This window comes from Alternaria ethzedia (genome assembly GCF_023757985.1).
Source record: "Alternaria ethzedia strain BMP 0044 chromosome Unknown scaffold_3, whole genome shotgun sequence".
In the NCBI taxonomy this organism is placed as follows: domain Eukaryota; kingdom Fungi; phylum Ascomycota; class Dothideomycetes; order Pleosporales; family Pleosporaceae; genus Alternaria; species Alternaria ethzedia.
The window spans coordinates 820,159-842,252 of record NW_026056196.1 but is presented as its reverse complement, the minus strand read 5'-3'; the positions used below and the strand labels follow the sequence as shown (position 1 = coordinate 842,252).

Here is a 22,094-nt window from a genome sequence, read left to right as displayed (position 1 = left end):
CGAGGGAGTTAGCCATTGGCCTTGGTGGTATTAATAAAGTGGACCTACGCGGGGTTTCCCCATGGTGAAGAGAGTGGGATGTGTGTATGGTGTGGGTTTGGAAGATGATGTACGTGTCGTTGATATTATGCTGTACAGAAAGGTGTCTTGGAGGCAGGAAGGGAATATGTACAGCTGTGCAGGGAAAGTGCGATCAAGGGCGTTTCATGTGCAGCTGCAAGCCCAACGATAGCGGCGACTTCGCTGGCGCGAGTGGCTTGTTCCGCCGCCCGTAGCGCCCCCGAGGTGTTCGCCGCAAATGCTAGCGCGTCATCCCTCGCGACTGTTTCTTGGCCGTCATTCTTCACCACTTTTTCTGCATTGCGCGACACCACACGTACACACTGCTACTGCCCACGCTATCTTTTTGAAGTCGCATCACTCCGGGCAACCACACACGACGTCACAAACAAATTACTGCCCTCTGCCAATCCGTCTATTTGCCAGCGCATCGCATCGCTGACCCTCGTGGTCTCACCACAATGTCTGAGCCCATCCCCGAATCAATACCTACATCCGCCGATCCGCGCTCGCAGCGCCCGACGAAGAAGCGCGCGCTTACTCCCCGCTCAGCCCAAGCCTCAGAAGTCGAGGCTCTCTTCGCGAAGCCTGATCGCGATATCTACATCCCAGGCTCCAGCGCACTAGCCAAGTCCTCCCTACCCCCAGAAATCGTCGCCAATGTACAAGGCTCCAGTGCAGGTGCGGGAAGTGGCGAGTTCCACGTCTACAAGGCGAGTCGGAGGCGCGAGTATGAGAGGCTGAGGATGATGGACGAGGAGGTCAAGAAGGAGGAAGACGAAAAGGAGTTCGCCAAGCGAAAAGAGGAGCTGGAAAAGAAAGACAATGAGAAGACGGAGAAGAATCGTCTGAAGAGGGAGAAGGCGCGACAGCGGAAAGAGAAAGCCAAGAAGGGTGGTAAGGGCGGAACAGGCAGCGAGAGGGATGGGACACCAGTTGCAGAGGATGGCAAGACGAAGAAGAAATTAGCGCCGAACGCGAATGTGCCAAAGACTGGCACCGACGAGGACGCAGATGGCAACAACGAAGGCGGAGAGGTCAAGAATGCGGAAGAGATTGGACTAGTCATCGAAGACGACGACTGAGTGGCGTACACACAGTCCGGAAGAATGGTTGCATGAGTGGAACAATAATCATTTTAATTCAGCAAAGCTCCATCAAGAGCTGATGGAGATACTCTTCACATTTGGGTCAAAAGGTGCGATGACATGGATTTCTCACAAACCTGGTGCTAACGCTCAATACAACAGTCTTGTTACCGTTGTCGCGAGACGTTACACAACCCTCTATCCGATGCAACCCTCCACAGCAGCCACGCCTTCTTCATATATCGCCCGTCGACTGTCGTCACAAGCATTTGCATCAAACATCTGCAATCAGGGCTATGTTGCTTGTCAAGGATTAGCGGCACAACAGGAGAATTATGCAGGTGCGGCCCGGCAAAGTTCGCGGCTTTTCCCATTCCAACCAACCATGATTGCTGGGCATCGCAGGACCTTGACGGCTTCATCTGTCTGGTTCACTGGCTCATTGCGACCGCATTTCATCTACTCTCGACAACATCCATATGCTTCTTCTTCATTTACCAATCAAGTTTTTGGCGACGAACGGTCGGGACTGCCTACCGGAGTCGAACTCCGATGAGATGCGAGAATGCGGGGGGCTCAGCGCTGCCCCTCATATCAATTTACCTCACGTTCGATCTTGATTAGTCTTTTCAGGTCTCGCCGGATTTTCCTTTGCTGCCCAAAAATGACGTTGTCGTCAATTGACATACCAGGTGTCTCTGAATACGCCGACTTGCCGATGTCCTCTGAGTTTACGCCTCGAGACCCACAAAAACCGCTCCTGCTAAGTTCTGCATGAGCTCAAGACTGACCGTCGTGGCGGAGACCCGAGCCGCACTGCACGCCATCGTTCAGGCGTCAGAAGAACGACTTTACACTGCTTGCCATTCAAAAGTCAAAGAATCGTCCCGAAATCGGCTAAACAGCCCGGCCGCCTCTATCTAGGAGAGACGCGTCCTCGATCTTAGTACTCAAAGTAAACAATCTCGATTTCATCCCGGTCTGGTTGCATGCAGTATCTATCGGCATTTGAGTACCATCGATTCCATACAGCTCTACCTGCAGGCCTCTTGCAAGTCCGATCCAACGAGACATCGGAGACCTCAGGCCACACGCTCAAGATCACCACTATCATTGGACCGTACAGGTGAGCTGTTTCAAAACTTACCCTCAGCGGTTGTACAGCCTGTTTCTGCCCTGAATCCAAAGCTTAATTAGACAACGGACCCGGCCACAAGCAACCGATAAATTGGCCACTGTGCTACTCTCCATAAACACCCTGGCGCAACGCTCTCTGCACAACGTGTACGCAACGTCATATTCTCTCAACACACTCGATCGGCCCCAAACCTCCGCGAGTGAATGAATTCTCCGAACTTTAGGCTTTGATAGCCGGGCAAATATGGCGTTGCTGCACCATTATACGGGATATTAGGATTCATCAATGGGGGCTTGAGGGCGGAGGAACAGGGAAGGAAAGTAATCTACGCTGACGCATGGTTAGCCAGGTACGCGTGTGCTCTGGAAGATGTAGAGACCGGGGGTGAGCAGGAGTATAAGAGAACCTCGTGTCAGAAGTTTAAATCGACATCCACGAACAATTTCCACTTTACTCATTCACTGAACTATACATCCGCACATCATGAAGTTCACCGCCGTTTTCCTCATGGCCGCTGGGTACATCTCCCTTACCAAGCCACTTCCCCAACACCCCAACTAACACCCCCCAGCGCCCTGGCCGCCCCCATCGTAGAACGCCAAGCCACTCCCTCAATGCCCGTCGGCATCCCACCCTTCCCCACTGGCCCCCGCCCCACCGGTCCCATGCCAACACCTCCCGGAGGTTTCCCCGCGTTCCCTACTGGCGCTCCTCCCTTCCCAACCGGCGGCTTCCCTGGCTTCCCCAGCTTCTCAGGCGGTGCGCCTCCGTTCCCTACTGGTGGCTTCCCCAGCTTCCCAGGTGGCGTTCCTCCCATGCCGACTGGAGGGTTCCCTGGTCGGCCTAGTAGAGGGCCAATGCCGAGGCCTACGAGGAGTATGCCGGGCTTTTGTGAGTAGAATGTGTTTTTGGAGAGTGTTGGGTCTGTTGCTGATTGTTTGTAGCGCCTATGCCTATGCCTACGCCTGTTGGGCCTCCGGCGTAGATAGTCAGAGAGATGTCAAAGTGGAGAGTTGGGGTATTGGTTCAACCTCGGCGGAAGAACGTTGTTAAGTTCGTTGTATATAGTGCCACTCAAATATGATCGCAACTGGGTTCGTAGCAAATCGTGCTCTTACGTCATCGTGAAGCGCGTTGTTATCATTCCAATTCGATGTCCTCAACCGTCCATTCGCCGACTTTGTCCCCGGGCTGGATTTCGCATGACAACTGGGCCAGATCTTCGCGTTCATCAAAAGCCGGTATGTGTGCTGTGCAAATATGCCGGTATGTCCCGCTAACTTGTCTTCGCACGATGAGCGGATAACAAGATCCAAGTATTATCCAAATGTCGTCTCCTTCTCTTATATTACAATCGGGTACTAGGCCAGCGTATCCCCTGTTTGTTACAATGTAAGATCTTCTATACAAGCTTTGTAAAGTATCGCGGAGCGCGGACCACGCGCGTCGATCAATCCTTTTCAAAGGGGCTAATAGGTCCAGTACTTTAGTTCCCTCGTGCCCTAAATTCCGGCTCGCCCGCTCCGGAGCACTGCTAATTTCAAGAAGGTAAGACAATCCAGTCTCAATACAACTGTGATCGTGCTTTCGCCCGTGTAGACCGCCTTCGATAACACGAAGGAATTCGAGCGGCAACCCGGGGCCAGAGTGCCTGAGGTGTCGCTGCAGATATTCACCGAGCGGAGACGTCCAGAAGCGACCAATGGTCGCGTATGCGCCGTTGGTAAAGCGTTTCTGTATCCAACCCACCTCTACGCCGCGAATGCGTAATGTCAAATTTTCGACATTGACAGAATTTGAAAGGCACTGGGTGCGTCTTCGCTCATGATCATATCGCAAAGTGACCGGTGTTCCGAGAGGGTCGCCTCCCATCCATTTATCTGGTATCCATGTTGGATGGGTAATCTCGTCCGACTTGAGACTATCTGTTGCTTTAACGTCATTTCGGAAGCTGTCAATCAGGAACTCAAGATCCCTATGTCGACTGATGTAGTAGGCGGCTGCATCTGCCATGACCTGCGCTTCAGTCTTGTTGTAATCGACTTCAATGCCTCCTTCTTCGTAGTCTTTAGCCAAGTGCATAAGAGCATACAAGCGATCATGGCCTACCGACACTTGCATATAATTGGATCTAGGAAGAATCGCGAGAAGCCCAAGTCTCAGTCTTTGCTCACCATGAAAGGCGAACATCTCGGAACTAAAACTAAAAGGGGCGGCCATATATCCTCTCAATGCACGTAGAGTGGGAAAGTTCCAGACATTGGGGTGAACATCAATTAGAGGGAAAAGGTCCCCTATGACTTGCTGGAAGTCGGCGACAGCCATACCATCAAAAGCAATATTCATGCAGTGTAGCATTAATCGTCGTGCGTTACGGACTTCTTGCTGTCTACCAGCATAAAAGCGACCGCGTCAGCTGATAATCTATAGTCAGGCGACCGTTGATCCACTTACATCCAAATACGATTCCAGTACCCATTGTTAAACATCGGAACCAGAGGATCCCAGAAGCTGGGCTCATCGCCCAGGCCACTGTATTCCGCATCTGGGCTGGGTTTGAAGCTTTTGAGAGCTGCTACGGCAGCACTCTCTTCGTCGATCGACGGTTCATTGATCCAAATTCGCACACAGGAAGCGTTGTGGTAGATAGTCCGCATCATGGCAACCTGTTCGGCTCGTTCCTCAAGACTATTCTGATTAATGCATATTGCATCGATCCATATCCTCAGTGATTTCGATCCTCCAAGATCGCGCAGGTATTCCAATGCCCTGGTCAAATTCCAGCCCGTCGGTATAGTGGCGCCATCAACGATGACCTGATCAGTCTGCGTGGCATCGCCCCACATGTACGACAGCGCATCGTATGCGAAGTCATTATTGACGTCCGCGATGATGAATTTGCCTAGGAATGGGTCTGATCGTCGACCAGGCTGGAGTTCGAGGATGCGTATGCAGCGGGGTTCGAGAGGCTCGTAGTGAAAGCGGGACAGCGTGTCTGCGCTTGCGTCTCCTGAGCGAAGCTGGCAGTAGCGTCGGCCCTCCTCTTCAGAGTTATCGTGAATCATTCCGCAGGGTCGGTGAGATAGAACATGAAAGTTTTGCTCGACGTCAGAGTATAAGATAAGTAGAATGAGTGCTGAAGATGCAAGGAAAGAGATAGCTGGTCTGTCAGCATGTGGGCAGGTGTGCGGGGTCAAGCGAAGCCACGCCTGGCACGCCAACCTAGGAGAAAACTAAACACCCTAGAGCCTACGTTAATGTTAGGTTACCTACTTTGCAGATTTTTGTGCTAATGTAGTCTGCAGGCCTGTTTAGTTTCTTCCTTGTATAAGGTGCCTAGTGAGACAAGGCTGGGAGACAAGAAAAAGGATTTCTAGCGGGTGCGGCAAATCTTGTATCTACTACATACAACTTAACAAATAGATCGACCACCGGTAAAGTTGAAGCGCGGCTCTTGATATAGCTTTTGCCAAGTCGACTTTGCCGCACGTAGTCAATGATTTGGAAGGGCACGGATGACGACTTTCACGGATACTAGTCTCGCATCATTGTGAATACGCTGATACAGGTGCGAATCGTAAGACTATCTAATTGTAATACCACTGCGCTCTAAGAATCGTGGATGCCGTTCTCGCTGCCGTTCTCGCTGCCGTCCTCGCTGCCGTCCTCGCTGCCGTCCTCGCTGCCGTCCTCGCTGCCGTTCTCGCTGCTCGGACGACTACCAAGACTCTGCCAAACACCTGGCCGATGGAACATAGACCTGACCGACATCTCGACCTGGAACTTCCCGTCAACTGTAGGCCTAATCTTCGCATCTTCATGCCCCTCTATCACCTCACCCTCCCCAGTGTCAGAAGTATCCTCATCGCCTTCCTCATCGTCGCCGTCGATAAATGTAATACCGTTTTCTTCAAACAGTTTCTTGAGCACGGTTTTCCGTACATCATCCTCTTCCAAACTCTTGTCGTCTTGTCCGTGGTACTTCCGCCCTAGGTGTTTTTGCACTAGCTCTGTACCTCTGAGCGATGCCACTGAGCCGTAATGGTCAAGGAAGAAATTACGGCGGCGACAGCGTCCGCAGTGGTCATTGCTGTGATACTTGTCCCTTATGCACTCATCGCGCAGGCCTCCTAACAGTAGATCTCGGTTGCGTTCGCGGTATATCTCGTTCATGCGATTGTGAGCAGGGATTTGGCAGAGCACGCCGCTATCTTTCTTGTCGTCGAAATCCCAGTTCTCGTAGAATTTATAGAGCTGGGGAACGTTATAACCAACCAGCTGCCAAGCTACCGTGTGGTATGTGCGAGCCATTTGCTGAGCCAGACATTTGTCGCCAAGCCAGGCTTTACACATGTTGTATTGCGGGGTGAACTCGTGTGACGAACGCTTGTGGATGACTCTCTGGATGCAAGTCCATACCTTTCGAAGCTGCGGTGCGAGATCTGGATCGTCGAGATCGATCTTTTTCTGCTTGGCTGCATCTTCGGAAGCTATCTTGAGGATGTATAAGCCTAGCCCGGGTGTGGGCTTTGGCATGAGCTTCGCCAGGACAGGGTCTCCGGCTAGTTCCGATAATATCTCTTTCCATATGTCTCCACAGATTCGGTACATCGAAATCCAGTCGAAGTAGACGTTCTGCATCTCGCCCTCTATAAATAGAGACAGATCGCGAAGCAGCACAGGAGAGCCATCTGCCGGACCATCCTCGAACAGTCGCACCACCCGACGAGTGTCAATCTCACTTTCAACCCAATCCGGTGATGCGCCCAACTGGCGTGCTAGTTGCCCTTGTTTGGTTTTGTCGCACAGCAAGACATTGAGGTTACTGGCAAGCTCGTTCACGGACTCGTTGGTGTGGTCGCTCCATCCTGTCATCCTACTCTGCAGAATCGGACTCAATAAGCTCGTTTCTTGAAACATTCGACTTGATTTGTGGAAACGGTATTTCCCACTGCTGTCTATGCGGGGCATCTTGCTGCCAAAGGCAAGATTAATCTTACGGTATGACTCGTCAAGGGTTTTGGGTATGCCGCCGTAGAAGATGTGATTTGGATCCTGAGAGTAGAGGAGGTATTCCATGTCAGGCCAAGTAGGGTCGTTTGGATAAAGTAGTTTACCCTAGTGGTTGATATTAGTACCGATTGACGATTACTCAAGGCCACTGTGTGGAGTTTTGGAGACTCTAGAACAATTAGGCAGGACTGAGCTTTACATACCGCAGTATAGAGGTGGCCCAAGACGCACGCAAGGCCACTCTGCCCCTCGAGATGCCAGCCGCAAATATGTAGTTGGAAGTAGACATCGTACTTGATCAAACCGCAACGTATTGGGTTATATTTGAGTGCAGGGATGTCAGAATGTTCCATAAGCTGGTGATAGATGTCCATGGTGTCCCTGCACCGAGAGCGTTCATCTCCAGATGGAGTGTGAGGACCAAATAGCTCCGGGAACGGGGCTTCCCATCCGTCGAACGCCGGCCATTCATTCAGCTCGTCGTTTAGTGTTACCCGAGCATGAGTGAACGAATTGTTGAAGCCTTTGCCTTCACCCATACGATTATCCTTGATGTCCTGGATGTCGAGAAGCATCTGGATGCCAAATGTTACCCAAATGGGGATGGCTTTATCTGTGAACATGATTTTCATGCCGCGGGTTACCTAGATGGTGGTGTATAAAGTCAGCGTGTTTCTCTTGCATTTCATACACCAAGATCTCTTACCTCATCTTGAGCCCAAAATCGTTGGTGTGCTGAGGTGTACACCCGGAACGCTTTGGCAAGCTCGAACGTCCGCTTAATCTGTGGCACTGAATCCGCACCAATCGCTTGAAGCTCGTCCTCGTTGGCGTCAAGATAGGGGAATTTCTTGATGCGGTTCACACAGAATCGCAGACCTGTGTAGGCAGGCCAAAAGCACCAGTTGGCGTGAATCTTATCGTACTCGTCCTCATTGAACTGAATACTAACATCTGAAGGGACCACTACCTTATGGATCTTGACATCATCCGGCAATGGGTGGTAGTGATGATATAAGAGCGCAGGAAGGGACCACACAGGAAACTTTGATACTGGGTATCTGGATGGGCGCTTGAGAAGAAAGTCGAATTCGCTCTCGGCACGCCTGACAAGATCTATCGCAGTGTTTGTGAGCAGAGCCGACGCCATAAGGTCCCTGTTGAAGTCCTGTGTCTTGAACCAGGAATCTTGTACCACGTCCTGAATCTCGTGAATTCCTGCGAGAAACGAATGTATTGCGAAGAAAAACTCCTCTTCAGCCTCTTCTTCGCTCTGCTCGATATCCGCTGTGACAACCGGCGGCAAATTGGCTTGCTGTTCAACATTATCTTTGGGCCACGTGTCCGCTACTTCCTCCACCGTCAGCTTTTTGAACCGATTGTCGACACCATTGGTCTTCTCCGGTTTAACGGCTCTGGCGGCAGGAACCAAAGGGCGCAAAATTTCCTGGACTCTGGACAGTATGTTTATGAAGTGATTATGCCCTTCATCTTCAAGTTTAGCAGATTTGTACCAAGCTTGTGCCTCTTTTCTAGCTTTTATAGCTCTGCCGAACACTGTCAGGAGCGGAGATGGCACTTTGAATTTCTTGGCTTGTTTGGCAATAGCCTCGGCGATAGGTATGAAGTCGACGGTTCGGATGTGGTATGCAGAGGGCTGATTTTTGGCAGCCTCCTTGGCAGCCTCCTTGGCCTTCTTCCTATCTTTGCCTTTTAGGCGTTGTGACTCTACCGGCGTCGGCGCCGGACCACTGTTGAGGCTAAACCCGATCTTTTTTGAGGCTTCGACTAGCCAGCCGGCAATGTATTCTGTTGTCTTGTAAGTCGCGTAACCTACTAAATTGAAGCCATTAAGAAAGACGCACCTGTATCCTTCTTGTATTGGCGATAAGTTGTCGAAAGAAACCCGGAATCTAGAGGCGTCGACATCTTGAATAAATGTGTGAGAAAGAACAGCGCGGGTGGGAAGAGAGTCGTGGAACATCAATCATCGAAGCCGCTGTTTCGAAGGAGCGGAGTAGCGGGACTTCCGATGGACCTAGCGTCAAGTGGAGCTCCCCGCATGCTAATTCGCTCGATGAGTGGATACCAAGGATCCTTCTTGTTTTGGAGCCGGCAATTAGAACAGACATGCGCGTAGTGGTAGGTGATTTTTCGAATCGGCGATGCTTCTTATTCGAGAGGATTCAATTGCATGAGCGTGGTATGGGTGCCGGGAACTGCAAGTCGTTTCGGCGGAAGGCCGTCGCAGCACCACGAGATGGACTGGGCCATTGGAGACGAGCCCCCAACCACCTAGACCATGAAAGCCTTCGGGTTTTTCAGAGACAGCAGATGCAACCAGGGTCGAGTGAGCCAAGAGCTGGACTTAGTACGGAGTAGACAGAATACTGGAGATGCACTGGACAGAGAACATTGAAGGCCGGCGCCGTTAGCGTGTCCGTGGGGGGTGCGGGGTTAGGCGAATCTCGGGCATGCAAGGCACCTGCGCAATCTTGGAATGCACCTGGGCAATGAGTAGATGATTGCTACCTTCCTCTAAACACTGTGTTCATACGACCCAAATGGATGTGCACATAAGATTCTGGAGGTATTCAGACCTGCGTAATGGCCTCGGCGGAGATTTTCATGCCGACTTGCCGCAGCTAATTAAAGCAAAGGCGGTAGGCACAGGTCACTCTAGGAACTTCTCATCCGCCTTCGACTGAGATCTTTTGACAGGTAGACACATCTCCGAATGCTGTATGCAGTGCGTGGTCTGCTCTTCTAGTGGGCGAGCAACTCACATCATTCCGAGGTCTTCATCTACAACCTCGGTAGGCAGTGTGGTGTACAACCTGTACTTAGCTATGTGAGCCTGATCCATCGAGTACTACACACTATGTCAGTGTTTTAAAGCTGACTTCTAGGCTTTCACAGATCTGTCACATGTGTCGTATTCACGGAGTAGAATCGGATCGTGTCCAAAGAGTGGCAGCTGAGCACTCAGCCTCCGCATCTTCCCCACATCTCACTAGAGTCTTACCTCACCCGACAAGCGACTTCTACAGCTATACTTTACGTCATCCATTGGGCAAATCACGGAAAAGTCAAAAGTAAGGGCTTTAAACCCAAAATAGAGACGGCTCTTCGGCATTTCGACACATCATCAAGGGGCTGACAGCTGAGCGGTGGTGGCTGATGTATGCTTAGCTCCGTCGCACACGAGCTGCATCAAACCAGAAGCTGCACGCGTATTACACATCTTGGACTTTGGTATCGGTGTGCTGCTATGTGTGGTAACATCGGCTGGTTGTGTAGACGGTCGCCTGACCGCACCTTTCGCGGTTTTCGTCTCGGCGGACAAGATGCCTCCACCGAACCGAGATCTTACGAGAGAACTATCGGATCGATTCCTTGAATTACTCAAAAGCCAACATGAGCTGAGCGCAGTATCATCTTACGAACCTAAGGTTTCCTGAAAGCCGCTCTTACGATACTACGTGGAGGCACTGCTGAAGGCGGATAATCGCAAGCATCACGAGTGACAATTGTAAGAATAAATACGTGGAAAGTATAAGAAAATGAGCCGCCTTCGCTAGAGAAAAGAGCAATTCATCACACGACCAGAAACAACTCTGTCCAACCTTCTATTCTCAATTTCACCTCGCACCATCTTTCCGAGCACTCACTACAGCAACCTCCACCAGATCACCAAATAGCTGTCATCATGAAGGCCTCAGTCATCCTTGCATCCGCTGCTACTCTCTTCGCCTCCGCTCTCGCAGCTCCATCCATCGCCCGCAACGCACCTCTCATCTTCACCGTTCAGCTCGCCAACGAACAGAGCGGTAAGAACGCCAACCGCGATGTCATCGTTGGCAAAGAGGCTGTAACCTTCGGTCAGCTCTTCGGCGATGCCTTCGGCTCCCAGGTCCTCGCCACTTCGCTCCAGGCTATCACCCCCGGTGTAGGCGGAAACAACGTCAAGTGCGAGGTCAAGAACCCCAACTATCCTGGACAGATCTTTGCTCTCAACGAACGGAACACTTTTATTGACCTTGATGGGAACCATAACGTTGCTATCCCCACGGACGTTACATCCTTCACCATCGAGTGCAAGGTCTAAACGTCCTCTCGTATACCGCGTATCAGTATGCCAGGCGCCGTTTTATGGGGCGCATGAAGCGAGGTGGTCAGCGATAACGTTCCTTTCTTTGTTTGATGTATTTGGAAAGCGATTTGGGTACATCATCCTGGTGCTTAACAGTTGTATACATTCCTTCGCCCGTGTTTTGGGAAGTAGTGAAGCTTCAATAGCTAATATCACTCATTTGTGGACGCGCAATGTGGCTCACGCTGACGCACCTTCAAAACAGCGTGTTGCATCCATACTCATAACCGGATTTGCTTAAGACAGGGAAGTAAGTGACACAAGACACAATAGTTGAGCAAACACACAAAGTATCGTTCAGACCGTCGTACTTCACTATCACAACGCTATGCCAAAGAGACCAAAGTCCAAGAACGCCTTCCATGCTCTAAGCACATTTTGCCTCACCTACTTGGGCCACGCCCTCTCCCTCTGCCCCGTCCTCCTCTAGCAGCCTTGTAAGGCCTCGGCACTGGTGATCCATCACTCCTTCTCTTCTCACCGATACGTGACGAGTACCTTTCCTCTCTCTTCATGTTTTCGCAAGCTTCTTCCTCTTCGCGGGTCCCCGTGGGATGGTTGTGGACCTCACACCACCGCTGCCGTACTGCCTCATCGCCTCCCGTAGTAAATGGATCGCGAACGTAGCAAATCCCGAAGAGAAGTTTGGCGACTGCGCGGACCCTTGACTTGACACTTGGGTGCGTGTTCATGAACATGTCCCAACTGCCATAGTGCTGCGTTCCCCAGAGGAAACTGTATAGTATCACTATCCAGCGACAAAGTGGGGCATGCGTTGGGAGGTACTCAAAAGCGCGGACGACGTTTTCTATGCTAGGCAGCTCTCCGGTCTCGTGGTAGTTCGTGTTCTGGAAGCGAAGCAAAACAGTATAAGCCGAGTGGTACTCCTTACGCAGATACGTGACTATGTAAAGAGTGAAGAGGTTCTGGTAGTATTGGTCGAGAGTCAAGCGGTGTTTGCCAAACGGCTCGACCCTGCCGTGTTTATCCAAGAGGCTGTACATCGCAAAGATGACGGATTTGACCTTGGGGTTACTGTAATCTTGAAAGAGATTGATCTGCTCAGCGAATTCCATCATATCCAGGCCAGGATCCCCGCTTATTGGAGTATGACCGTTATTCTCTTCATCGTTGAACCGCCTTCCATTGGCCGCCGTCATTCTCGATACTAGCGATCCCGGTGTGGCGTTCATCAATGGTGGCGTATCTACCGTTTCACCTCGGTGATGGATGTTCCGTGTATCGAGCCTGAGTGCCGCTGGTCCTGTTGGTGTGCTCGGAGGGGGTTTTACGGCGGCGGGAAGGTCGCAATGTTGATGCCTGAGCCGGCAGTTTTGGCAAGTGTGACCGAAATCTATGTGGGCTAGGTTCCCAAGCTGCGGCAAGTAGACTCTGCACTGATGGCCATATTCCGCACACTGACTGCATCCTCCACCGTCAGCCGCCTTGCCATGGTAATGTTGAATTGCTCGCGCATGAGCGATTTCAAATTTCCGCGCATAAGTCAGACGATCCCAATCGCCTACTGGATAGTGATAACCGAATTCATCATCGGAGGGCGGATCCAAGACGTATGCGGCAAAGTCTTCGATGTGCTTGACCGGGTCTGGTCTAGATGGCGTTGCGGCGTCGCTATCCGTCATTCGCCTTGCGCGCTTTCTGGATATGTTTGGGCCGGACTTCGATTCCATCAGCGCCCACGGGTATATCTTTCGGAGACTGCTTTCCAGCTCAGGATTCTCGCTAACTTCGGTCTCTTCAACCTCGATGATCATCTGCTTGACTCCTCTGGGCTTCTCTGTCGCATGAGCCTCACGAGCTCTGTCCTCTTCGGCTTTCGTTTTGGGTGTTACTATGGTGACGCCGGGGTAGTCGTCTTGTAACCGTTGGCGCAACTCTGTTGTCATATCTTCTTCGCTTACAGTGAAGCTGACGTCTTTGACACACGGCGGGATGCTGGACTTCCTGAATGTCTCCCATGACGGAGTCTGGAGTCCATTATCCGGCTCAGGGAGATCAGCAGCAGTATCCTGCGTCTGTGAGCCCAGAACAGAGTCGCGGTCATCGATGTGAACACCTTCGTCAACTTCGGCCAAGTCTTTCTTGCGCTGATCAGGCTCCTTTGCCAACTCCTTCAAAAACGCGGCCGAAGCGGCAACAAAGTCCAACACCATATTCTCCGGGCTGACGTCACAGCTTCCCAGCGAATCTCCATTCTCGTCTCTAAGCTGAAGTTCCAGCTTTTGATATCTGAACATGTTAGTTCTGGGCTAGGAAATGTGATGGGTATACCCACAATCTTGGCTGCTCGCTAGGCGCATTGCTATGCTCGACAGCGCGAATGGCGCGTAGGATTTCGCACTCTTTCGCCGTCAAAGCGAACTGATAGGTTGGCTCATTCACGGCCATGCTGAATGACAGCGGGCCCTAAGGTGAGGTTGATGTTGATCCCTGGATGTTGCTTGTCTTAGACTTTGTTGCGCCTAGACGTTGCTTGTTTTAGATTCAGTTGAGTCCTTGATGGACCGCGAAAAATCCTTCTCGCACAACCGAGACCCAACGTGGGGTACGGAGCACCACAATCTGGTCTGCACGAGACACTGAAATTGCCAGTGTAAAACAATGTCTTGTACAGGCCGTCAAACCGTCGGATGTTCCTCGGGCGGTAGAGACGAGTACGTATCGGCAAGTCGCGTCTCTAGGTGCCCGTGGTTGCTTCTGCTGGCTTCCCGCGCCAATCAGGAAGTTTCCGGGACAGTCGGTCGATGACGGAGAAATAATGCTGCATCAGACAGGCACAAACTGATGGAGATCTAGCGATAGCATCAGCAGATGCAACGAAGGGGCAAAACGTTGGGTGGCTGATGGCCAAAGGGTTGGAACGCGTCTTCGAGAGGAGTTCGCGAACCTTCCGAGGTTTAGCGCGGTCTAATCTTGGTTAAACCGATTATGCGCCGGCCCCACCACCGTCCCGCAGTGGCCCCCTTGTGTCGCCAACAGACTCGACACCAACATCTCATCGGCCATGTATGCTGTCATTAGATGAGCGCGCAAAGATACACTTGAGCTGTCTGGCATCAGGCTTCGATGCATAGTTACAGTGGCTATGCCGCGCCGAGCATCCACTTCGACATTCGCGCGGGAACGGGGTAACAGCACAGCATCCAGCCGCCTCGCAGATTAAGGTAAGCGCATCTCGATGAAGCAGTTTGCGATGAAAACATTGACAAAGAAGTGATGATATGTACAGATGTATCCAAAAAACTTATTTACAAGAAAATATGAGCCGCACAGCGCCTTTCCATCTGTTCACCAATCCAGCTTCAGTTCCTTGGACAAAGCTGGACGCTGGACGCTGGACGCTGCCCGAAACGGCGGATCAGCTTAGCCAGAGCAGGTGCCAGCCTTTTTGGGCTCGCAGCCACCAGCACAACCAGTGTACATCTGGCACTTGGTCTTCGCATCAGCGCAGACGTTCTTGAGGGTAGCAGTGTCCCCGTAGTTGCTGTTAATACCAGCCAGCTCACCACCGTTGACCGCGGTCACGCCCTCGATGTAGACGTTGCGCTTGCATTGCTTAGAGCACTAGGATCGTGTAAGCGGATGTTCAGGAACCTGATCTTGATGATTGAAATCACTTACGTTTCCGCAAGAGCGGTAGAGCTTGCCGTAATCGTTGACATAGAAGTTGACGATGTTCACAGTTCCACATCCGTTGTGCTGAACGACTTTGTCGGATGCGTGGTAGGCGCCGCCACCGATGATCCAGGACTCCTTTCCAGCCTTGTCTTCTTTGATGGAAATGGCATCCTCGCAAACATCTTCGAACCAAACGAACTCAAGAGTGCAGTGGCCTTGGCAATGCACACCTTCCGCCTAAACATGTCTTAGTAGGTATCTACTTCAGGACTTGACCTGACACTTACCTGGTTCTTGCCGATGATCACGTTGCGCAGCGTAGCGCCTTCTTTGAGCAGGAAGACAGCGTCGGCAGCACCGCCCTCAGACTGACCAGAGCAAGCACCGCTACCACGGTCGAATCGGTACCACTGGCCATCGTAGGTTTGACCAGCAGCGACCTCAATGACTTTGCTATTGGTCTTGGTACCAACGGCTTTAGGGACACCTCCAGCGTATCCATTGCATCCAAGGGCAACAGGGAGGAGGGCCGTGGCCGCAGCGAGGATGCCTGCAAACTTCATGGTAAAGGATGGTGTTCGGGTTGAGAAAAAATTGATCGAAAGCGGAAGCTGGAATAGACGAAATGATAGAAAGAATGCTACTGGAGCCTTGGATATCGGAATGCTTCTGGCTGAAGGATAGAACCTTAACCGGTGGGATGTTCGCCGTTACTTATAGGGAGTTGAACCCCTTCTCTCCGCTCTATCCATAGCACGCTGAGGCAGCTTTGCCACGCCTTCTGCACTGCTAACCTCGCACCCTCAACTCAAGTCGTCTTACCACATTAGGACTTTCCTCCTCAATCTTTCCACGCTCATTCGCGGACTTCTATATCGATCCTGCCGAACGTCTTTCCGCCCGAGTCGCGCCATTGCCAAGACTTGTTACGGAGGCTTGGTGTAGAAGGATGCGCTTTGGAAGCGCACATCGGATAGTACCACGTGGTTTTGGTATGGTGATTGCACAAGTGAAACGCCCAGCAAACTCCGCCGTGCGTTGGCACTTGCATTATTAGGGCGACAGTGACATGCCATAGCGCAATGCTTAGCGCTGCAACCCTCCTCTCATTTCCTCTTCCATCATTACTTCCGCCAACTAGCATTTCGCCGGTTCTGTCCTGTATATCCGCTCTTGGTTTATTGAGGTACTATCGATAGCGGAAATACCACACGACTTGGTGTTTCCAGAGGGTTACGTTCCCCGCAGTATGACGGAGAATAGCGGAAAGTTGTGCGCTCTGAAGCTGTCTTGGTCACCGATATCAGCAAACCATCACCAGTAGCATGCCAGCCTTCCGACTCTGCTAGTTAATCTACGGGCAACTGATCACAGTCAAATACTGGCTTTGACCCTTCCTCCCTAGAGACACCGCACGGATACAGCCTAGAGAACTGGGCTAGCGATGGGAATCCCGCTTGCGGCGGGCCCTGGCAAACTAGGAAACACCGTCAGGAACGGTGTCTTGGTATGCATAAGACAACTCGAACTGTCGTTCATGGGAACACTGCGAAGGAACCGGCTCTCAACGATTCAAAAATTCACGCTGTTCATTGACGACGTCGCTTAGAATCGGCCTGATGAGCAATACTTTCTCCGCAGCTCACCTGGGCATGTTGCACGACTGCGACTGTATGAGAAAGACCATGACGCAGTAATAGGCTGCGGAGATTATTTAGCAAAGGCGCAGGATTCTGATGGGTACCGAAGGATGATGTCCTCCACCTTGTGGATACTGATCAGTAAACAGGTGAGAATTCCAAGACCAGGAGTTTCATGCGTTAATCAGAAGGACTCTAGGGCGTCGAAAAGACCGATCGATTGCAGAGTGGAAGATACATTCTCCGTTAACTCGTGCAGTGCACCACGCGATACAAGCCAAGCTCTTTACTTGCAAGGCGCGGGATAGCTACCCTGACTGGTGGACCTCGGGAGTGTTCAAAAAACGTTCATATGGGGTACATACTGGAGTACATGGTGGCGTGCATGCAGAGCGCATCGGCAGTGCGACGGCTTTGAAAACCCCGGATTTCGGAGAAAGCACTGCATCCTTTAGGAGAGGGGATGGTTGGGGTGTATAATTGCTCAGGTGTGGGACAATATGACAGACGCGCGAGCGATTCCACCAATCAGCGTCATGCACCTCCGCCTTACACAACTCTGCCGTTTACGACCGTCTCTCGCTGGCAGGCACCTTCAACTTGATGCTGAGTTTGCACTTTATATTGTCATCTGAAGCGCACTTACTCAATTTGTGGGTGCCCAACTTGTTGTGGAAAGTGGCGCAGCTTAGGCAGTGGCACGGGTGCGTGCTTTAGCGGGGTCAACGCACCCAAGAACCTCCAGCAACTCTTCTTCATCCTTCCTTCTAAGACATCCGAAGCTGAACATGTTCCATTTCCTTTCAAAATCACGAGAAAAAGGGTCTTCATCGGAACAAAGCCACAACTAGAGAGGACACCGAGTGGAGGGAGAGCCTCCAACCTCACCTCTACAGTCACATGCCGCGCGACGGTTCATTTTCCGAACGTACTCCAATGTCTTGTGTCAAAGGAATCTACTAGAGACCCAAACGCGGCGTTGGCATTCGGAAAGGAGGAGATTAAAGGCATCGTTATCCGGTTACCCGTTGTGCCCAGAAACGCACACATCCGCCAATTCTAGACCAAATTCTAACCCCAAGCTCGGCGCAGGGGTCAGAGTGCAGCCTTACTTTGTGGGCCCGCAGTAATCCTAACTTTGGTATAGCAGTTTTGGTTCAGGGCCGCATTGAGCCAGGAAACCGTAAGCATCCACCCTCACCCATCCATTATTGGCGACCAGCCTCATTTTCGTGATGTTTGCAGCCGAGTTGTCGCTACACGCAGCGCGTGGATTAGATACTACCACCAGGGGTTTGAGCCGCGTAAAAAAGTGCCTTTGCCCTTGTGTCATCTTGCGCAGCCTCGACTTCACATTATACCTTCGCATTCTGTTGAGATAAGGACAAATCGAGGGACAGCAATTCCATGGTTCGTGAATAACACGCTTTCTACGCACCGCATACCCACAAAACCCAATTTTGGAAGTTGTACAGACACGGAATGCACTCGAACTCTCATCCACGGTACTCATGATGCGGAGTCTTATGGTCATGCAGGATCACCCAGTCAAACAATCGTCTTCTGTGCGCACGTCGATTGTAAACAACACTCCTCTTCTCACACCTATTGAGACACTGGCCAGGGATTAACATCACAAATATGCCATTCAACTTCACATCATCCCTTTCAAAGTTCGTGCCTGTCTTCTTTGAGAGTCCAGTAGGTCACTGACTGTACACAGTAACCCGGACCATTCAGTATCCAGCCTACGAGAGCTGAGGACGTCGCATATAGCAGCCCTTCCAACTGCATCCCAGGATGAAACATGCTGCATCTGCCTACATCTATACGGTCCTTCTCACGAAGCCGTCACTGTGCTCATAACAGGCTGCTACCATCGCTTTGGCCGCAAATGTCTCACAGACTACCTCGACAGCGAAAGTCCACGTAACAACAGTTGTCCCCAATGTCGACGAGAATGGTACAAACGACCACCTGCCTGGACGGCGCCACGAGACGTCAATGTCACGGAGAGTTTGCTAGGTTTGACCTTACCACAAGAGCCGGCGCTAGTCGAATCACGAGCGAGAGCTCATCGAACGCGAAACATATTGGAGCAAGAACGCGCGTCGAACAACGGAGTGATCAGTAGTCATTTGGATGAGATATTTCGAAGACTGGACATGATTCAGGACATCAGTAGCGAGCAGCACACTTCCACGGCAGATACGCGCGTGCGTCTTCAAGCGATTGTACGCCGCGCCTCGAGAATTCACCGAGAACTTCAGTCTGCATATGAGAACAGTAGAGGGCCACAGACTTCATTTAACGAACGTGAAGCATTGTTAAGATCCCGGGAAAGAGAATTAGAGCAACGTGAGAGTGAGATCAGGCGGCAAGACAGAGTCACTAGGGAACTTGAGCTCCTCAGACGAATGGACTTGGGAAGAAGACTTGGACCCGGGCTTTGCGATGCCCAGTACTCTATGGGGAGCAGCGCAGATACTGGGGTGACATCTTCACCTACAGTTCCCACGTCAGATGAGAGCTCAGGAACCGCCAACGCGTCTGCAAACACTAGGGAGGATGCTCACCAGCCACCTGCATCACCACAATCCGAAGACCCGATAAGCGCTCGTCAATACAACGCGTACCTACAGCACATCAGTCTGTCAAACGACGACCCGCTCATGATTCCGGAAAACCGAGAATCTTCTACACCTGTCATACGTACAGAAAGGGATGAGTCTGTCGCATCCAGAGACGACGTGTGGACACGATCATACGAGTTGATAAACCGTCCCCACCGCAGATTTCATGGCATTGACCATACCGAAGCTTTTGGACGAATGGCCAGCGCCTTGGAAAACTATTGTGAAAGCTTAAATTTTGTGTCGACACAGCCAGCTACCGCCCCCACATCAACGCCTCCCCCGGTATCTCTTCGACAGCCGCAACATCGCACGAGCCCTAATAGCGTTTCGAATAGACAAGAAGTGCCGGTAGATGCCGGGCCTTTTGTATCTCTCGATCCACGGAGAAATGCTGGCTACTGGCGGACAAGACTGAACTGAAGGGCGGCTTCACAAGTTGCGCGGAAGACTGCATAGCGCAACTACGCTCCGTGAAAACAGATATTGAAGCTTTGCCAGTATTTATCGTGATGGGACTATATTCAGTGACATCACACGACGAATGGGAGAACGGAGCGTCGTCAGAGAAATACTCCACTTACTGCCCGCGTAGATTCTTAATCGGAAGAGGCTATGTCTTATATTATACGTACATGTGTACAATAGCGTCTGTGTTAGTCACTTCCCAAATTGTAATACATTGTCAGCGGTAACGCGACATGATTTCTGACTGACTGCAGTGACGCGAAGGAAGAACGCACACTTCGTGCCGATTTGCGCAAACTTCAAAAAGACTTTATTGCGCAATCTATTATTGCTTTCTTGTTGTATGTTGCTAACAATGACGAGAATTTGTGAGCTCTTCTCCATTTTCAACCAAGGTACAATAGACAATAGTATACAAACTTTTCATCGGCCAGTCAAAGCGTCCACACAACTCACCTTCACTACATGAATTTTCTGCCAACAATGACGTTTTCTCCTCGCTCACTTACTATTGTCTCTCGCTCTCAATAGTGCCAAGCTTTGTTACAGCCAAAGTCTTTTCTGATAACTCTAACTCTACTTCCAACTCCTTACTCCTTACTCCTTACTCTTTACTCTTTACTCCTTACTCCTTACTCCTTACTCTTTACTACCAACACACATCAACATGATCGCAGGTCTCGATGGTATCGGTGCGGATATCGCTGGTAACGAGTTGATTGGCGCTGGCGCCATCTCACCTCTACCATTCAGTGCACCCTCATCGCCTGACCTTACACCTACGTCACCAGCCTACGCGCCCACGTCGCCAGTATACACACCCACAACCCCTACATTCCCAGCATACCCGAAATCCCCGGCGTTTTCACCCACCTCACCGGGATACATACCCACATCTCCCACGTTCCCAGCAAACCCGCTATCCCCGAACTTTTCACCCACTTCACCGGCATACTCTCCCACAACTCCCACGTTCCCGACATCCCCGACATACACGCCCTCGACACCACCGCCCCATGGTAGCCCAATCCCACCCTGGCGCGAAGAGTCCTATGCTGCTCCAGTGCAGAACCAGCAGCACAATCCCATCGTCATCGACTCTGATTCCGACGACAACGCAGGCTACGCCGTCCAGTTCCAGAACTTCGAGAACTTCAGACGCCATGTCGCTGATGTGCGGAGTCGAGCAAGAGAGACGCGCAGGCCGAGGAGTATCAGAACGAGACGGGCCGCTACTGCTGCTGCTGCTGCTGAGAGGGAGCGTGTCAGTGAGACCACCGCTGTGAACGGTGGGACTGGTACCGCCAGGTCTCGCGCGCTGAACCGTCTTCTGGGTAACGGAAGGCACCCGTTTCAGCCTTCTGAGTACACCGCTAGCGCTGGCGCTGGCGCGTCTCCTGTTCCCATGACCGAGATGTTGGAACAGCGCAGCGAGCCGCAGGAGCGACGTCTAGGAAGCGAGCTACGACGCGCAAGCAGGTTCGATCAACCCGCCTCGCGAACTGCTAACCACGCGAGCGCCCGCCGAGTTCGAGCCCCAACACCATACAGACAGACTCCGAGCCCAAACAACTCAGACACGCCGATAGACCTTACCGCAGATGAGCCTACCGAACTCCCCGCTATTCAGTCAGGTTCTGCGCGCGAAGCTGTTCGCAGCAGGCAGCTCGATCGCCGCGAAGCTTCCTTGTCGCGTCGCGAGCAGGTGCTTCTTGAGCGGCAATTAGCGCTGATTAGGCGGGAGGAAGCGGTTTCGACGCAGGAGGACAAAGCAAACGAGATGATGAACATGTTGAGGAGGCATAGAGAGGAGCTGGAGGAGATGGTTAGGAGGCACAGGGACCCGTATTGGGAGTGACTTTTACACCGAGACCGTTGAGAGAGAGGAAATCATGACAAACATCAGACTGTAGTTGATCTCACCGTATGGGAAACCAGGCTTGGTCCCAACGAAGCAGCGAATGCGAATGAAAACTTGAAATTGAACTCTTGATTGCTTGTGGTATACATACAGATCCCACTTCGTCGAGCCATACTTGTAGACCAACACGCATGCCGACAGGTATTCCCATTTCCTTTCTCTACGCCATAATCCCTGTTGTTATCGTAGACTCGAGAAACAAACGTCGGGAAAAAGCTCTTGCGTTCAGAATACACCACCGGAAAGGAAAGGTAGGCTCGAAGCCAAGCATCCCGAACGCCGAGCGCAGCTCTAGACTGGCGCGCTGCAGTAATATCAAAGAAAGAAGAAAACGACCCGGT

At 51.6% G+C, this 22,094-nt stretch overlaps 8 protein-coding genes across 8 annotated transcripts; 4 read left to right on the top strand and 4 right to left on the bottom strand.

Annotated features, from left to right (window-relative positions):
- Nucleotides 1-521: 521 nt before the first annotated feature.
- J4E87_001778 (uncharacterized protein) lies at nucleotides 522-1,145 on the top strand (the record flags this gene model as incomplete). Its single annotated transcript, XM_049373419.1, has 1 exon — nucleotides 522-1,145. One exon carries the CDS (start codon nucleotides 522-524, stop codon nucleotides 1,143-1,145), a length of 624 nt encoding a protein of 207 aa, XP_049236789.1.
- A 1,624-nt stretch (nucleotides 1,146-2,769) lies between these two features.
- On the top strand, nucleotides 2,770-3,185 carry J4E87_001777 (uncharacterized protein; the record flags this gene model as incomplete). The annotated part of the gene is made up of 2 exons (XM_049373418.1): nucleotides 2,770-2,774; nucleotides 2,858-3,185. The coding sequence occupies 2 exons, from the start codon at nucleotides 2,770-2,772 to the stop codon at nucleotides 3,183-3,185; spliced, it is 333 nt and encodes a 110-aa protein (XP_049236788.1).
- Nucleotides 3,186-4,736: 1,551 nt separating this feature from the next.
- On the bottom strand, nucleotides 4,737-5,351 carry J4E87_001776 (uncharacterized protein; the record flags this gene model as incomplete). The annotated part of the gene is made up of 1 exon (XM_049373417.1): nucleotides 4,737-5,351. The coding sequence occupies one exon, from the start codon at nucleotides 5,349-5,351 to the stop codon at nucleotides 4,737-4,739; it is 615 nt and encodes a 204-aa protein (XP_049236787.1).
- Nucleotides 5,352-5,895: 544 nt separating this feature from the next.
- J4E87_001775 (uncharacterized protein) lies at nucleotides 5,896-9,228 on the bottom strand (the record flags this gene model as incomplete). Its single annotated transcript, XM_049373416.1, has 4 exons — nucleotides 5,896-7,404; nucleotides 7,503-7,943; nucleotides 8,006-9,108; nucleotides 9,165-9,228. 4 exons carry the CDS (start codon nucleotides 9,226-9,228, stop codon nucleotides 5,896-5,898), a joined length of 3,117 nt encoding a protein of 1,038 aa, XP_049236786.1.
- A 1,780-nt stretch (nucleotides 9,229-11,008) lies between these two features.
- Nucleotides 11,009-11,407, top strand: J4E87_001774 (uncharacterized protein; the record flags this gene model as incomplete). The annotated part of the gene is made up of 1 exon (XM_049373415.1): nucleotides 11,009-11,407. One exon carries the CDS (start codon nucleotides 11,009-11,011, stop codon nucleotides 11,405-11,407), a length of 399 nt encoding a protein of 132 aa, XP_049236785.1.
- Nucleotides 11,408-11,835: 428 nt separating this feature from the next.
- J4E87_001773 (uncharacterized protein) lies at nucleotides 11,836-13,861 on the bottom strand (the record flags this gene model as incomplete). The annotated part of the gene is made up of 3 exons (XM_049373414.1): nucleotides 11,836-13,702; nucleotides 13,749-13,834; nucleotides 13,856-13,861. The coding sequence occupies 3 exons, from the start codon at nucleotides 13,859-13,861 to the stop codon at nucleotides 11,836-11,838; spliced, it is 1,959 nt and encodes a 652-aa protein (XP_049236784.1).
- Nucleotides 13,862-14,836: 975 nt separating this feature from the next.
- Nucleotides 14,837-15,654, bottom strand: J4E87_001772 (uncharacterized protein; the record flags this gene model as incomplete). Its single annotated transcript, XM_049373413.1, has 3 exons — nucleotides 14,837-15,037; nucleotides 15,095-15,328; nucleotides 15,379-15,654. 3 exons carry the CDS (start codon nucleotides 15,652-15,654, stop codon nucleotides 14,837-14,839), a joined length of 711 nt encoding a protein of 236 aa, XP_049236783.1.
- Nucleotides 15,655-20,499: 4,845 nt separating this feature from the next.
- On the top strand, nucleotides 20,500-21,690 carry J4E87_001771 (uncharacterized protein; the record flags this gene model as incomplete). Its single annotated transcript, XM_049373412.1, has 1 exon — nucleotides 20,500-21,690. One exon carries the CDS (start codon nucleotides 20,500-20,502, stop codon nucleotides 21,688-21,690), a length of 1,191 nt encoding a protein of 396 aa, XP_049236782.1.
- Nucleotides 21,691-22,094: the final 404 nt, after the last annotated feature.